This window comes from Kryptolebias marmoratus, linkage group LG20 (genome assembly GCF_001649575.2).
Source record: "Kryptolebias marmoratus isolate JLee-2015 linkage group LG20, ASM164957v2, whole genome shotgun sequence".
NCBI lineage: Eukaryota > Metazoa > Chordata > Actinopteri > Cyprinodontiformes > Rivulidae > Kryptolebias > Kryptolebias marmoratus.
In genome coordinates this window covers 5,711,198-5,726,891 of record NC_051449.1, presented here as the reverse complement: position 1 = coordinate 5,726,891, position 15,694 = coordinate 5,711,198, and the positions used below count along the sequence as shown (strand labels likewise).

The window sequence follows — 15,694 nt, the reverse complement described above, 5'->3', positions numbered from 1 at the left end:
TCCTACAAGACCGGGTTTCCCCTGTTAACTTCAAGGTAAAACTCCGCTAATATTAAGTGCTTGTTTAAAGACGTAAAAATACCAGAATGTCTTCTTAAATATAAAATTTATACATGTTAAAAAATCTGTGCAGCCATGATAACTTATCTCACGCGGTATAGTCAAACATACAATTAATTCAAAATAATAAAACCCTTATTCTGAAAATATACAGAAACAGGAACGTGGCTTGTTTACATGCTGTCACTTCCTGCTCAAAGCTAACGTAGCTAACTGCAATTATTATAGGTTTTCTCGAAGAATTTGGTAAGAATACGTTGAGGAAAACCATAACTATATACTTTATTTTTAAACATGATAATTACTTTTGCCAATTGTGCTAGTATTATACTAATGTTAGTCAGTCACTGCCTCGGTTGTTGGTTAGTTTTCTTACGTGGAAAATTGATAACTTAAGCTAACTCTTTTATTTATTTTTACAACGTGTTTAACCAGCGCCCTCAAAAACTTTATGCAATTTCTTTCCACTTTCCAGAGCTTGAACTGTTCCCTTTATTTGGCATTAAATTGCCTGCAAGTTTCCTAAAGATCAGTAACATTGTCGTGAGAGTGAATGGCGTCAAACAATGATCCATTTCAGTTTCAAGGTAAGTCTCTTCTCCACAGTGTATTTTCAATCTAAATCCACTTTCCCGCAAAATTTCAACTTTGCTTACATTCAAGAGCAAAACACAAATTATGTTTTTCATTTTTTTGCTTTAAATATGTTTTTAGGCTATTGAAACTGTAGGATCTTTAGCCCAGCCTGGGAAATTTTTTAAGTTTTCAACTTATAGTACCATCCTAATAAAGTTAGAAGATTCCACTGTTGAATTTGCTTTCAGTGAAATTATTGATAGTACAGTTATTGATTGTTAGCGGCAGCATGAAGTAGATGCTTATACATTATTTGTGTTATCAAAACTCTTTTCTAAAAATTAAATTGTGTGGATGTGAGCTCTTTACATTCTTCATTTCTCACATTTAATTAGAATTTGAAGAAGCTGAAAATCTTTTGGAGACCAACAGAGATGCAGTCACCGTAAGCATTGAGGAAGAAGATCAGAAGTCCAAGAGCCAAAGATCTGCTGGTGGCTTTTCTCCAGATTTCACTGATGAGGATCCACTCCGCACCGATGACAAGGCAGAGGTCAGACTGAGACTTGTATTTAGTGAGAAATCAGGAGATTCTTATCAACTAATGAATTTGAATGTTTCAAATAATTAGTTAATTTTTGTTGTTTTTTGCTTTCATTGAAGCTTCTTGGTGGCCAAAAGAAAAGTGCCCCTTTCTGGACGTTTGAATACTACCAAACATTCTTTGATGTTGAGACACACCATGTAAGACTTTCCTTTTTTTAATATACAATAACAGCTCGTATTGTAAGTCAGAATGCTTCAGAACAATCATAGCCTTAGTTTGGTTAAAATTAGACTTGGTTTTTTTTTTACATTTTCTTCAGGTAAAAGAGAGGATCATCGGGTCGATGCTGCCATGGCCTGGAAAGAACTTCATTCAAGTTTACCTTCGTAAAAATCCTGATCTTTATGGTTAGTTTTTATGATCTTCATATGGTACAAATGATGTTGCTGTTATCTTCTCATACTGTTATTAATTTTTGTAACTTTAATAAAAATGGTTGTGTTCAAATTAGAGGGATAATTTTTGTGTCTTCAGGACCATTTTGGATTTGCACCACTCTTGTGTTTGCCATTGCCATCAGTGGAAACTTATCCAGATTCCTCCAGTACTCTGGCAGTTCAAACTACAAATATACCCCAGAGTTTGGAAAAGGTAAACTAAGTTTTGCTGACACTAGTCCACATAGATTTTAAGAGAAAACCTTACATTTCGTGTTTTGAGTTTGAAACACTTGTGTTTTGCAGTGACCATAGCTGCTACAGTAATCTTCAGCTATGCCTGGCTCGTGCCTCTTGGCCTTTGGGGGTTCCTGCTGTGGAGAAACAATAAGATTTTGAACCTGGTCTCATATTCCTTCATGGAAATCGTCTGTGTGTACGGATATTCTCTGTCAATTTACATACCAGCTGTGGTAAGCCACTCTTATTTTAATATCAGGTAACTAGTTAAACCTCCCATTCTGCTCTTTGGCAAAATTTTCCTATTACAAAGTTTTTTTAAATTTTCTTTTTTATTACAAAATGCCATTCAGCTTTTTTTAAACATGCAAGATTTGACATTTTGTAATAAAAAAGATAAGCTGCTAAACAATTTTAACACACTTAGCAGCGTATAATTTGAACTTTAACAAAACAATTGTGCATTTATGTGTTAAATGTAATTTAAAACTGATTTGTTTCTTTAGTGTTTATTTCTGATCATCATCATGACCAATTTTGATGCAGTCTTTCTCCTTTAGTCATAAAAAAAAGTAAAAACCTTTATTCCTTTTCACATTTCGACAACAGGTCCTGTGTATTATCTCATACGAGTGGCTCAGGTGGTGCTCCATCGTGGTGGCCCTCTGCCTCTCTGGCTCAGTCTTGGTGATGACTTTCTGGCCCGCGCTCAGAGACGACCACCCCAGAGTCGTCATGGCTGTCGTTTCAGCCATCGTGTTGCTCAATGTGCTGCTGGCTGTTGGTTGCAAGGTAATAATACTCACTTAGGATTCTGGTTTTACTTTTTTTGTAACTAAATCAATTGAAAGACATGGAAAACATCAGCATGGGGAAACGAGATGTAACATTTGTTGTTCTTTTTGGCACGGTGCCTTCGCTTTTGTTCTGATCTTGTTGATTCCTACCGTCTGTTCATCTCAGTGTAGATAACAATGATTGACTCCTTCTCCTTTGCTCTCGGTGATCTCAGCATGACCGAGCTTTGACCCAGCTTGTTAGTGTCAATCACAGACTACATTGTGCTGCCGTTATATTTTTTGCATGCCTTGCCCTTTGTGTTTTCTGGGAAATGAATGTACCTGATAGGATCAAGTTAATTCCCTCAAGGGACACTCTTGTTAATGGAAACTGTGACCATGCTTGCTAACAGGTGTGACAATGGGCTGTTAGGGCACCTCTTAATGTGAGCACTGTCATATCACATGTCTCGTTACATCCATGTAATTGGTCTACAAAGTACAGAAACTCGTGTCTGAAAAGTGTCGAAGTGTTGCATTCATTTCTATAACAAAGAATATTCTCTTCACACTTAACTCAGTCTGGCTTTAGTCTTTATTTAGGTCGTTGGTTTTGTCTCATTTCTTATAGTCATGCTTTGACAGGTTATTTTGCTTAATTGTTTTTTTTTTCAGACCTACTTCTTCAGCAGTCCAGAGATTGACTCACAAGTAAAAAGTTCTCCTAAAACAGAGGTTGTCAAACCAACGTCATCGACATGAACGCCTCCTGTTTGAAGGTAAACAGTCACAGTGACACACGGTGGCTTTTAAAGTCAGGAAACATTGGATAAATAGACAAACTGTTTATCTGACACTTTTTGAATGATGCTTTTATTTTAACACTAATGTGTGAGTATTATATTTCTTTATTAGTGGCAGGTCTACAGTGTTGACCTTTTTTTTTCTGGCTAAGGATCAAGTTTGTGTCTTTTTGACCTACTAGAGTCCAACACCTGACACCGGATTTCCTGAACATAATTTCTGTTTCCGAAAGCAAGCATTATTCTTTTTTGTTAAATTACAGCTTCTCCTGTTGCCTTATTGGAGAGAATCGGGTTCCTGTACCAATGAAGTCATGGGCTGACTGGATTTCACCGCACTTGGACATTCCAGCTCGATGCCTCTGAAAAGCCAAGACTGTAAACTTGGTGCGGCAGCATGACGATGAAAATGAAAACTGGTTGCAAGTATGTTACTTCTAACGGGATGGGTTCTAAACAAACTTAAAGTTAATTGGGGTATAGTATTACACAACGCACAATATCTGTTGTGGTGTTGTAGTTTTCAGCTTTCTGTCGCTCATGTAAAATGTTTGGAAAAAAACAACTTTGTGCAATAATAATAGCAGCACCAATGCTTTTTATATGCACATTTGTTTTGCAGTATATTTCTTTAATAGGTAATGGTAAGTCGATTTTATTTACAAACTTAATGTATGATCAATTATAGGCATTGGTAAGAATTTCCAGGATTATTTATCAAGCACCCTGTAAAGGTGATGTGGTGGTATTTTCTTATAGTTAAGTTGCCTCAACTAATGCCAAGAGCTGGTTTAAATAATTTTTCGAATGACTTTGTAAATATTTCATAAATAATTTGTTGTCATTATAACAAACATCTTTAAATAAAGTCTACTGAATTTCATCTCTATTTGAAATGAGTATTTACTGGAAAGAAATAGCAGCTGTTGTGGCACGCATCCTCTATTTACTAAATCATTTATTTTGAATTTTAAGAAAAGATTAGATTTCAAATGTATGTCGATCCAAAATTTAACTTTTCATGTTTATGTTGGAACAAGAAATGCTTTGACAAAATTACTAAAAATTAAATAAAACATGGGGGGGAAAAAAGAAACGTCAACTGACATTTATCAGATTCTAGTTTCTATACATGTCTTAAACAAACTAATGATGATAATAATAATAATATTTTGTAACTCCATAATTCTGTTAGTCATTTTAAAGTGACTTTTTGTACACTTTAAGGTTTTTAAACCGGACTTTAAATTGGCAACGTGACTCTTCTACAAGTTTTTGTCTGCATTAGAGGCTGCCAGTCCATTTCCACAGTTGGACATTTTAAATATTTTAGGAGAGGTTGTAACTAATAGGTATAGATTCAACATTTAAAAGAGAGTGTCTGACTTTCAAAGGGAACATGTGGCTGTTGCTCTTGCTCTTCCAGCTCATCAATCTTACTTGTCATGCGATGGTGTCAGCTGATAGAATCTAGTCTGTCACAGTTTGGATGCGCAGCTCACCTGCAGTGGAAAAGACACGCTGTGTGGCCACACACAGGCTCTCTGCAAGTGGTTTGCATCCTAAATGAAAGACACTTATTAGGACTGTGCCTGTTATGTATACGGATTAACAAGGACAGGGTTCTTGGATTAATTAACAAATCGGAAAAAAAATTGGGTTACTTGAAACGGTGTCAAAGGGATGGAGGCGCCATAATTAATGGTCATTCTAGCCTCAGCTTTGAATTACACTGAAGCTCCTTTTCTAACAGATAACCCTCTCAGAGGAATGTCACCAGTCTCATTCTTGGCCAGGTAGGCTATTCACGGACCCAACTTTTGTTTCCTGAGGAAAAACAATAATAATTTTGCCTTGATTTTTTGATGTGACACCTCTCCGTATCATGGCCACCTCAAATGGCAAAAGTGATAAACTGTCCAAATTTGAGATGCTTAAACTTTTGGAAAATTGCAGAAAGGATAGAGATGATGCTTTGCAAAGGGAAAGTGTGCTCAAAGAGAAACTCCGGCAGTATGAGTCGAGGATACGTTCAAGTGAGGCTCTGAAACAGAAACTGAAGACCCTGACGATTGACAACAAAGAGCTGAAAAAGCAAGTGAAGACTCTTCGGACCGAAATTGGACTTGAGAATAGCCCCAGTTTTAATGGAAAGACTACCAAGGATATAATCAATGACTTGCATGAGAAGGAAAAGGAGTGCGCCTCACTGATAGAGAAAGCTGGAAAACTTAGTCAGACCATTGATGACCTGACAGCAGATCTGTCAAATGCAGTCACCTCCAAGACGCTTTTAGAGGACCAAGTGCAGTCTTTACAGCAAAATCTCAAGGATATGACAAACAATCAGCGGCGTCTGCTGAAGCTGTGGGAAGACAAGAAGGTCCAGAGAGAGCAGCTCGCTCTACCTGCTATTGCTCAGAAACCATCTTTTCACAAAGTCAGTCAAACTGACATGTCTATCAGCTCAGCTCAAAAACTTCCACCTAATGCTTTTGAAACCAAAGCCTTTTCCGGGGATGACAACAAAAAACCTGTTCTGGAGAAACTAAACGTTTCATCTTTTGGAAATGAAAGGAAGGCTTTTATGCACAATGAAACTAAAGGAATTCAGAACTGACCTGACCCACTTTTTTGTTGTTGTTGTTTTGTTCTCTTTCTTTCTTTTCTTTTCTCTTTTCTTTGGTGGCTTGTGTAGTTTAGTTTGTTAGTGTTGTGTGGTATTTATATTTGAATTGTAATTTTTAAACAGTTATCTATTGTTATAGGTAGATTTGAACAATTTTTATATGATGTTTTGCTCAAAATTAATTTAAAGTTTGTCACTGTGAAAAGCTGGCGACAGGCAGGAATTCGGACAGCTATTTATCGGGGTCCTACAGAGGCCCTTTGAATGCATGTGGCGCGATGTGGGAAACGGGGGGTAAATACTTCGGCAGCTGAGGAGCTTAAGCCTATTGTAGTACCGAGTAGATTTGTTTTTAGATGAACATCATGTTTTCTACAGAGACAAGTTGCTGGTTCATCCGCAAGGTGAGTCTTCATTTACTTGAAAGCAGTTTACAGTTTAAGGAAGTAGAAAATATTTCGCACGACGAGCTAACATGCTAATCCCCAACTCCAATGTTGACGCACGCATCTATATATGAAGAGTTTTAAAACGTTGCTGTCTTTATTTTTAAAGTGCGACGTTTAGGTAAAGGTAGTATAAACTACAAATGACAAACAAGAAGCAAGAAAGTCTTAAACATCAAACCAAAACATAAAAAAATCGTATAACTTGTTGCTAATGACGCTTGCTAATGTCTAAGTGTAAAAATCTTGAAAACTTTTAGCTACGTAACGCGTTGCTATTATTATGTAGTCTAGTTTGTGTGGTTATGCACAATCCTTGCTCCTTCCATGAAAAACAAAACATTTATGTGAAAAGCTTTTGCGCTCCTCTCTTCTGACAGAGGTAAAATTATATTTTCAGACACATTTTGACTTGAGGTTTCCTCTATAAAGTACCTACGGTAGATAGCAGAGTTCTTTGTCGAAACTTATTAAATTACTGCCGATCTTGTGATTAGACAATATAATAGTGGATTCATTAAAAGGACAAAAGTATTAAGTATAATCCAAAAAAAAGGTTAAAAACAAAAACACCCCCCTCTCAAACCAGCTGTCTTGTCGATCCAAATTATGAACAGTTCAGTGCAGAGAGGAATGTTCAGACCCTCTATATTGGAGAAACCAAACAATTTCTCCACAGCTGCGTGGCTCAACACAAGAGATCCAGCTGTTCACCTACACCTCAAGGATAAGGGACACACTTTTGAGGACCAAAATGTCCATGTTTTGGACGGAGAAGACAGATGGTTTGAGAGGCGGATAAATGTAGCCAATATGGTCAAATAAGAGATGTAAATGTGAATCTAGCTTGCATAACATCTCAGCTTTAAAAGCTTGAACATCCACACTCTCTGCTTTTTCCTCGGATGAGGAAATGTTTTCGGCTACAGAATAGATTTTGTTTTTAACCTTTTTTTTGATTTTCCATGTCCTGGATGACTGAGAACCCACACCAGCATGTGCAGTTTAATGATAAAAGGATGAAAAACAAATTGACTCTTCTGTAGTTGGTATGTTGCTTTTGTTTCATATGTAGTAACGACTGCTCTGTTCAGGTAATTTGCTGGAGAGCTACAGCTAGCATCGCCTGGTCTGTCCTCCTACTGCCACCCACCACTGCAGTTTTTGTGGTACTCAGCAGGTTCAGTCTCTTTCATCCATTCCAGACAATATCAGGTCAGTCACCTCATTTGGTTTAAGATTTGACTAATTAGACTTGTTTGGATTGTCTGTAATGCAAATCTTATTTTAATTTTTGTGCAAATCCAGAATGTTTATCTCTGCTGATGAGTGCCAGTTCAATTTTCTCCTTCATACTGCTTGGTGGAGTGATCATCATGGCTGGTTTCCTGACCTTGGAGTATTACACAGGTGAGTGACGGGTGCTGTAAAGAGATATTTACAAGAGTGTTTGTCTTGTGATTAACATATTCTTTGAATAATTACCAAAATGAGAAATGTCTTTTTTTTGTGAATGTTAGCTGGCAACTTTTAAAAAGCAGTTTTTGATAGAACTCAAGTTTTACTGCAAATATCATTGTGTTTTCTGTTCTGGTTTTTGAATATACTGTTCCAAAATATATCAGTAATTTATCACAGCTGCAGTGTTGGTATGTTTTCACTGTTTGGTCCACAACAAAGATGTTGTTTTTTTTTTTTATTTAATTTTATTTTGCCATGCATTCACACTCTACATGCCAATAATAATTTGGTCAATCAGATGGACCCTCTCTCTCCTAGATGTCTGAAAAGAGGAGAGGAAAATACGATATTATATATCACATGTTCTAAATCTTGCATAGCTTTGTTGTTTACTAATATTGTCTACCTTGATGAGACAAGTATTTTATGAAATAAATATTCAGTAGATTTGTATTCTTATGACAAAAAACAAAACTAACCTTTTGGGTTTATGTACTAGTAATGAGCCAAAATAGTGGGTGGGTGGGTATGTGTATGTATGTATGTATGTATATATATATATATATATATGTGTGTGTGTGTATTACCTGAAATTTGTACTGATGCATGCCTTAGTGCAGTCAAAGAATATGCTGTTTCTAAATGAATTAATTGTTCCTGTTGTACTAAGGTTGCATGTCTGTGTTCCTTTTAGTCATCCCAACTATTGCCTGTTCAAAAATCGCACTGTTGGGTCAGCTGCTCCACCCTCGCCAGTTTATCAACTCCCTCGCTCACTGCCTCATGGGTATAATTGTAGGCTGGTGTTGTGCCGTCACCATAGGTTACAGATATGAGATGCTTGGCTACCCATGCCAAAATAGCGATGGGTATGTATCTGCTTTGCCACACTCGTGTTGAAGTTGATGTGCAGTTCATCTGCAGTCTAACTGCTTCTGTGGTTTTCATCCTGACAGTTATCCTCAGATGTGTGTGAATGAGTATCATCTCATCGTTTTGCTGGCGGGAGCGTTTGTTGGATTCTCTCACAGTCTGCTGGGAGTGATCCACAACATAAATTACGTCTCCTTTCAAACTGTTCAGGTATGTAGTTATAAGTTTTGTCATTTATCTGACTGATTGCTGATGCAGTGACAGTGTTCATAAAACCCACCTCAAGTAAATAAGCCTAAATAATCAAGCCTGACTTTATAAAGCAAAACAATCAGCATTCTGCTCTATGCTAATTTCTGTAAATCTATTGTTGTTTCCTCAGCAATACAAATACTTTCGCTTCAAAGGATCCCTGCCATTGGTGGTGACGTGCAGCGCCACTCAAGCATTTTATTCTGTCAGGAACTACATTGTTGTGTATTTCTTTTTAGGTAATACACTGTTTTTTATGAAGAAAATTTGTGGTCATTTTACTTGTTTTGTCATTTGTATTTATTTATTTTATGGTCATAGGATACATTCCAAGAACATGGATCTGTAAAACACTGACTCTACATGTAGACAGGTTAGTGCATATACACATTTTAAAATGCTTATATGCTTCTAGACCAGTGTGAAAAATTGGATGAATGTCTTTCTTACCTCCTCCAGCTCCATCCACCCTCTTGACAGCATTGCTGGACTGCTGGACCTTTCTCTACTCTTCCACCTCTGGATCAGTGCCACCTTCCTCCTCTTCATGTGGTACATCACACTGCTGCTCTTTAGGATCTTTGTCACGGAGGTATGTGTAACGATAAATAATTAGAAATACAATTGTAGTGTCTGTCGTGAAATAAACCGATAACCAGCTTGTGGCTCTTTTTAATTATTTGGCACAATATGATCCTACTTGGAATATTAAAATGAAAATTAATAAAATGAAAAAAGCAACCTGTTGATCCATATTGTACCATATAATAAAAAGTGCCCTAGAACGCCTGCCTGCTTTGTTTTTTGGACACTAGGGGGCAGCAGTGCTAGTGTTTTGACTACCAAACTGTCTGAAGAATCCCTACATGATGACTTTAAGGGGTCATAAAGTAAAATGAAACCTAATGCCTTTTCTCCACAGGCATACAGTTTTCCTGTACAGCCGTCTTTTACGGAAGATTCCCACCAGTGTCTTCCCAAAGTTCTTACTGACAAGCACCCAATGATCTTAAAGGTAAAAAACTCTACCTTTTTAGGTTTGTTTTTTAACACGCTGAGTATCAAGTTTAATTACAATTGGTTTTCTTTCCTCAAATGGTAGTTTCTAGCTCTGCAGGACTTGGCTCTGTTGTCTCAGCACTCTCCTTCACGACGCAGTGAAGTCTTCAGCCTCAGCCAGCCAGGTCTGTTGGGATTTAAGTCCACTGGGGCTACGTGGTTTACAGTAATTGTTGTGTGTTTTTATCCACTTTTTCTTCTTCCTTACTATCCTAGGCGGGCATCCTCATAATTGGAACGCCATAAGTAAAGAGTGTCTGGGTCTTCTGGCTGATCTGACTCACAGACTTGTAGCCTATCATGAAACCGTAGCAACCAATGGCAGGGCCAAGTCACTGTCGAACGGGAGTGAAAGGAAAACCTCATCTGAGACATCAAGTATGTTTTCACGACATAAGAATTTCTAATCACTGTATGTATAGTTTATAAAGAATATGCATTTATTTTTTACATTGCATAAAATAAATTTCAGGTGCAGAAGACTTGATGAGTCCAAGGCCTGCTTTCCTAATGAAAACTCCAGTGTCAGTCTTCACCCGCTCCGTCGGAGGAAGCTCTCAGAGCCCTCTGACAGTACCGTTCACTCCCGACCTGGACAGCCCGTTTGCTTCCCCCGCCCTGCGACGTCTCACCGCTCCAGTGGAGCAAGGCTCGCCATGGCACGGGACGGTGCAGAGCCCACATATCATGAGAAGAGCACCGAAACTCTGGTCCACCTCCACAGGTCAGAGAGGGGGGGGAAAAAATCCCCAACATTATTGTTTATTTTGTTTGTTTGTTTGGTTCATTGTAGATTAAAAAAAAATGCTTCTGTTTCAGATTCTCAGTTCAACGGCAGCCCGCTGCCTTCCCCGGCCTCTGTTCCCAGTCCCAAGCAGGAAGCCACCAAACCAAGTTTTCTGTCTCAGTTTCTCCAGAACAGAAAAGAACAGGTGCTAACACACTGGCATGAAAGACAAATTCAGGCTTTTTTATTTATTTTTTTATTATGTCCAGCACTTTCTTTCAGACAGAATGCTTTTCACATTTACAAACTCAAGGGGGAAAGACAATAGAACTCAGACAATATTCTCTGCTATAAACTACTTTACTTACCAAACAATCTTTATTTTTTATAGATGTCAAAATTGGAAGAGCTTAGTTTTTTTTTTTCTTTTTGTTTTTTTTGCTTTATGTATGTTCTCATCTGTCACTCTTCTGGTTTAAGAGAGGTTGTCTTATTTGTATGGACTAAAATTGAATCTAATTTAATCTAAAGTTCTCAATGATCACTGAGGGAACCAGGTTTGAGTTGACATCAACCCTTTGCTGTATTGGAAGTGTACATCTGAATGATGATCTTAGCCCAGGATCAAGTGTGAAAAGCCATTCTTCATGTGCAGTATCAATAGTTTTTAATATACGTTTAAAATGTCTCATTCAGGTTAAAAGTTTCTTGGCAAAGCGAGTGCTGATAGTGTATTTGTTTAACAAGGTAAGAAAGTGTGGAGCATGTGCACGAACACCGAGGGTCTCCTGCATGCTCTTACTGTTTGTTCATAAAGTAGATTACCATGTGAGCCGTCACTAATTTAGCTCCTGGTTCTTAATCATGCAGACATTACTAATGTAGCTCTTTTCCACCTGTGTAGCCATTACAACCGGCCTTACTAATTAACTTAAAAGCTTCATTTAGGGGTCATGTAACACCTGCTTTGGAACTTTTTTTTTTTCTTGCTTCTGATGAAACCTGTGTTGTTTGTGCAAAGCCAATATTAGGAAACCTTTTCTGATCATATCAGAACTTTTCTATTTCGAGCTTGATTTCTATCATCGTTGCATAGTGTGCTTTGCTTCCTGGGGTTTGTGCCTCTTCCTCTGATTACAAGTGCATGTTGTAGTGTTCAACTAACGTCTTAGTTTTACGTAATAAGACTTTCAAAGAAACTCTGACTAAAAAGCTTGTAGACATGAAAGCGCTCTTTCTGCTACGAAAATGTTGGTTTTAAAGCACAAATTAGGCAACTTTTAAAAAATGATTCAGTTTATCACATATTTTAGACCACAGACTACAACTACTTTACACGTGCACATGCATTCTGGATTAATTACTACATTAGACCGTGCTCGGTGGCTAGTTTCAATAACTTTACAACTTTTACAAGACTTTAATAAAGGAGATATGGATGATCAATCTTCAGTCAAAAGGAAAACAAGTCCCTGCATCTTTGCCAGAAGATGCAGAAACATTTAAAGCACGAACGGTTCAGACTTGAAGAGTCTGCTCCTCTGTTTGTGTTTGGATACTTCAGCCCGTGCTTTACTGTCACCATCCTGACGTTTTGAACTCCACCTTGGTGTGGATGACCAGTCGTGTCTTCAGTGATCCCTCCTCTCGTTACGCTGAGACAGCAGACACATTTATCTCCCTGTAAGGTCCAGAAACCGGATTTGTTTCATCAGGTTGAAGTCACTTTCCAAATTCGGCTGCATCATAAACAACACCAGGGAAATATTTTCTCTAAGATTGTCAAAACATTTTAAGTCATATTTTTTAAAATAACACATTTACTGCTAAATCTAGTGTTTATCTTCCTAAACTATACAAGCCTTATTAGTCAGGGTTCCTTTGAAAGAGAACTGTAACGAGCTCACATGACGTCCTGCAGCTTCCAGAAGCCTCCAGTCAGGCTCTGTTTGCCGACAGTCAGGCTCACATCTGGGCGTTGGAAGGTAAGAAGAGATCAAAACTTTTTATTTTTTTTTATTGACATCAAACACATCCTGTTGACATAAGAAGTTCATAATTTACTCTTTTAATCACCCTGCAGGGCTGTCTTATCTTGTTCAAGCCTCCTTCACAGAAGACCATTTTGGGGTGGTTCAAACAACATTACCCAGCATTCTTAGCTCCATGCTGCTTTTACAAGAGGCGAGTTAACCAGTTTATTGTAACTCTGTGGTTTATACTGAACATAAGTCTGTCTAAACTGCTTATATTCTGATATGTGTGTGTGGCAATGAAGAAGGTGTCATTTGTTTTGTTTCCAACAAGACGAGTAAAATTTGGATTTTGTACAAACTTTGCAGGAAGACAATGTGTCAGCAGAGGAAGAAAGACTAACTTTAAACTGGATATTTCTTTAACCCTATGTTGCAAATTAAAAACAAAAACAACAATCTCAGGTGTGTTTTTTGTACCTGTGGTCTCAGGTACAGCAGCTGTCACTGTTCAAACATTTCAGCTTATGTTAAAGAATGCAGTGAATTAAACAGGATGTCGAGTTTAACTTTGAAGTTATCTTTTATTTTACTTAAAACAGACATGTTTGATTGGAAGAACATGTATGTCTGTGCACAATATTTTGTTTGGATAGTTTTTTCAGATGCAGTCTTCTTTTATCAAAAACTTATTTAAGAAAGTTTATTGAAAAACCTCTTCCAGGAGATAAAATATATATATATATATATTAAACTGCAGGGGGAAAAGCTATTTGAACACAATGATGTAGATCACCACATCATCCCTGTAATCTGATTGTTTTAGACTAACAGACATCTTAATCTTTGCTAAATGTTCCGATGATTTGTGACCAAATTTCTCCAACACCCGTTTATTTTAAAACTGTGTAAAGTAGTGTGGATGGAGCCTAAATATGTGCTTTTTGAGATGTCAAAAAGCTATTAATTTAATATCTGTAAAAACTGAAGCATACATAATGTTTGACGCCTTTCAATGCCAATAAACTGGCTTATTTTAAACTCTTATTTTCAGGCTGTGGACCGACACTTCAAGCTGCCTCATGCTTCCAGTAAGCCCGTCAGGTCGACCGGCAGCATTGGAGACTCCGCCTACAAGACGCTGCGCTTTGCTCTCCGGGCCACGCTCAAGACGGCCATTTACAGGATAACGACCACCTTTGGAGATCACTTAAAGTAAGGCTGCGTGGAGTTTCTAACGGCTTGTAATGAAGAAATGTAACTCCCATCCTGAGTGTGCCGTTTTATTTTCCTCCTCAGTGCTGTTGAGATGTCTGCGGAGCACCGGAAAAGACTGCAGCAGTTTTTGGAGAACAAGGAATAAAAGTCTTGATCCTGACTTGAGTTTCTTTGTGTGTTTATGAACACGCAAACTAAAAGGAAGCAACAAGTGAAAGCTTACGACGGTGCCTCTTTTAATAGTTGTTTGACAGGATAGATCACGTCTCCCACATGCGTGAGGCACGAACAGGAAGTGCAACTCGGACTACAACAGCCTTCTGTTTTGGAGATAAATTAGCTTACTGTTCAAGCTGCTCTTTCATAAAAAAGTATTTTGTATTGTAAGAAAATGACATGAAAAGAAATTAACTTTTAAATTGTAACACGTGAAGGGCTCGTTGTGCCACAGTTCTGGTTTCATCTTTCAGCTGCTGTTTTATTTTGTATTGTGGAAGTGTGAGCTGACGGAAATCTGCTTTTGTTTTGATGTCTGCAGTTTCATACGTGTGTAAAATCTGCTCTGAACACCATTCTGGTCAACCGTCTTCCAGCTGTGAGTTCACTCCATTCACACGTGTGTTTTGTAGAAGATGAGGCACAGATCTGATGGAACTGGTTAGCATTTGAATTTGTTTTTGTCACTGCCAGAATGACTGAGTTTCTACTCACAGTTATCGAATAAAAACATGTCCAAAAATGGTTTGTATTTTTATCCAGCTAAATTAGTTATTTTGCTAAGCTTTAGCCACAACTAGCGCCACCTGCTGTCCTAACCTCATTTTATCCTTTTTATGCCAAACCAAGCCGTGCAAGAAGATGTGTGAAAGTGCAGAGAAATCAAAATTCCTTCAACTTATGCATAAAGTCTATGGTTTAAAACATACTGGCTGGTATGTGTATTAAAATATATTTGCCGGGTTGTGCAACTAAAATTAAAGAAGTTAAAGTTTCAGATTTTGAAGAGTTTAGGCTTTTGTCATTTTCAGATCAATATTTCTTTAATAAGCCTTAAATTTGTATGTACATTAGGAAGCAATCTTTTCCTTTTTTTTAATAAAAGAAACGTCTCAGTTGTGTCACTGGTTAACATCTCACTGTTCTTTCCTGTAGGATTATTGCTGTTCTTATAAGTCTTAAACATTTAGTAGAAAATGCTGTGCTACAAATAGAAGCTTGCAGAAGACGCCCAAAATAAATTACACGAGTACCAACTATGTGAGACGAGAACTGAAGAAACCAAATTTACCAGCAACTTTCATGTCTGGGAAGTACTTTTTTCATTCAAATTATTATTATTTTTATTTGTGGGCATCAAAATAGTCCGATTGAAAATCAACTGTTCACGAATTCAGTTCATTTCCATTAATAAGCAGAATGTTTTTGTACTGTCAGTAATCAGAATTCATTGTTTCAAGGACTCAAAGTTTAACATTTTAAAGACACTCATGAATCTTTTGGATTCTCTAATTTTTTCCCCCCAACCAACTCAAAAAAATGTAAATCAGATGAACTATTTCATATTTTAAGTTACCACAAACGGACCAGATCGAGGCCATAAATGACGACATCAAG

At 37.5% G+C, this 15,694-nt stretch overlaps 2 protein-coding genes across 3 annotated transcripts; both read left to right on the top strand.

Annotated features, from left to right (window-relative positions):
• The first annotated feature begins 202 nt into the window (after positions 1-202).
• yipf1 (Yip1 domain family, member 1) lies at positions 203-4,331 on the top strand. Its single transcript, XM_017410869.3, has 10 exons — positions 203-306; positions 536-647; positions 1,032-1,189; positions 1,300-1,380; positions 1,503-1,590; positions 1,718-1,834; positions 1,927-2,093; positions 2,470-2,652; positions 3,315-3,418; positions 3,706-4,331. The coding sequence occupies exons 2-9, from the start codon at positions 614-616 to the stop codon at positions 3,399-3,401; spliced, it is 915 nt and encodes a 304-aa protein (XP_017266358.1). The 5' UTR covers positions 203-306; positions 536-613; the 3' UTR covers positions 3,402-3,418; positions 3,706-4,331.
• A 1,988-nt stretch (positions 4,332-6,319) lies between these two features.
• ndc1 (NDC1 transmembrane nucleoporin) lies at positions 6,320-15,206 on the top strand. Of its 2 annotated transcripts, XM_017410775.3 has the most exons (18): positions 6,320-6,475; positions 7,612-7,732; positions 7,826-7,927; positions 8,673-8,847; positions 8,935-9,061; positions 9,234-9,342; positions 9,425-9,476; positions 9,563-9,695; positions 10,026-10,118; positions 10,206-10,287; positions 10,379-10,540; positions 10,635-10,886; positions 10,982-11,094; positions 11,586-11,636; positions 12,811-12,874; positions 12,973-13,073; positions 13,917-14,077; positions 14,162-15,206. In XM_017410775.3, the coding sequence occupies exons 1-18, from the start codon at positions 6,428-6,430 to the stop codon at positions 14,223-14,225; spliced, it is 2,010 nt and encodes a 669-aa protein (XP_017266264.1). In that variant the 5' UTR covers positions 6,320-6,427; the 3' UTR covers positions 14,226-15,206. The 2 variants fall into 2 exon arrangements, with proteins under 2 accessions (XP_017266264.1, XP_017266265.1); XM_017410776.3 differs by lacking the exon at positions 11,586-11,636.
• Positions 15,207-15,694: the final 488 nt, after the last annotated feature.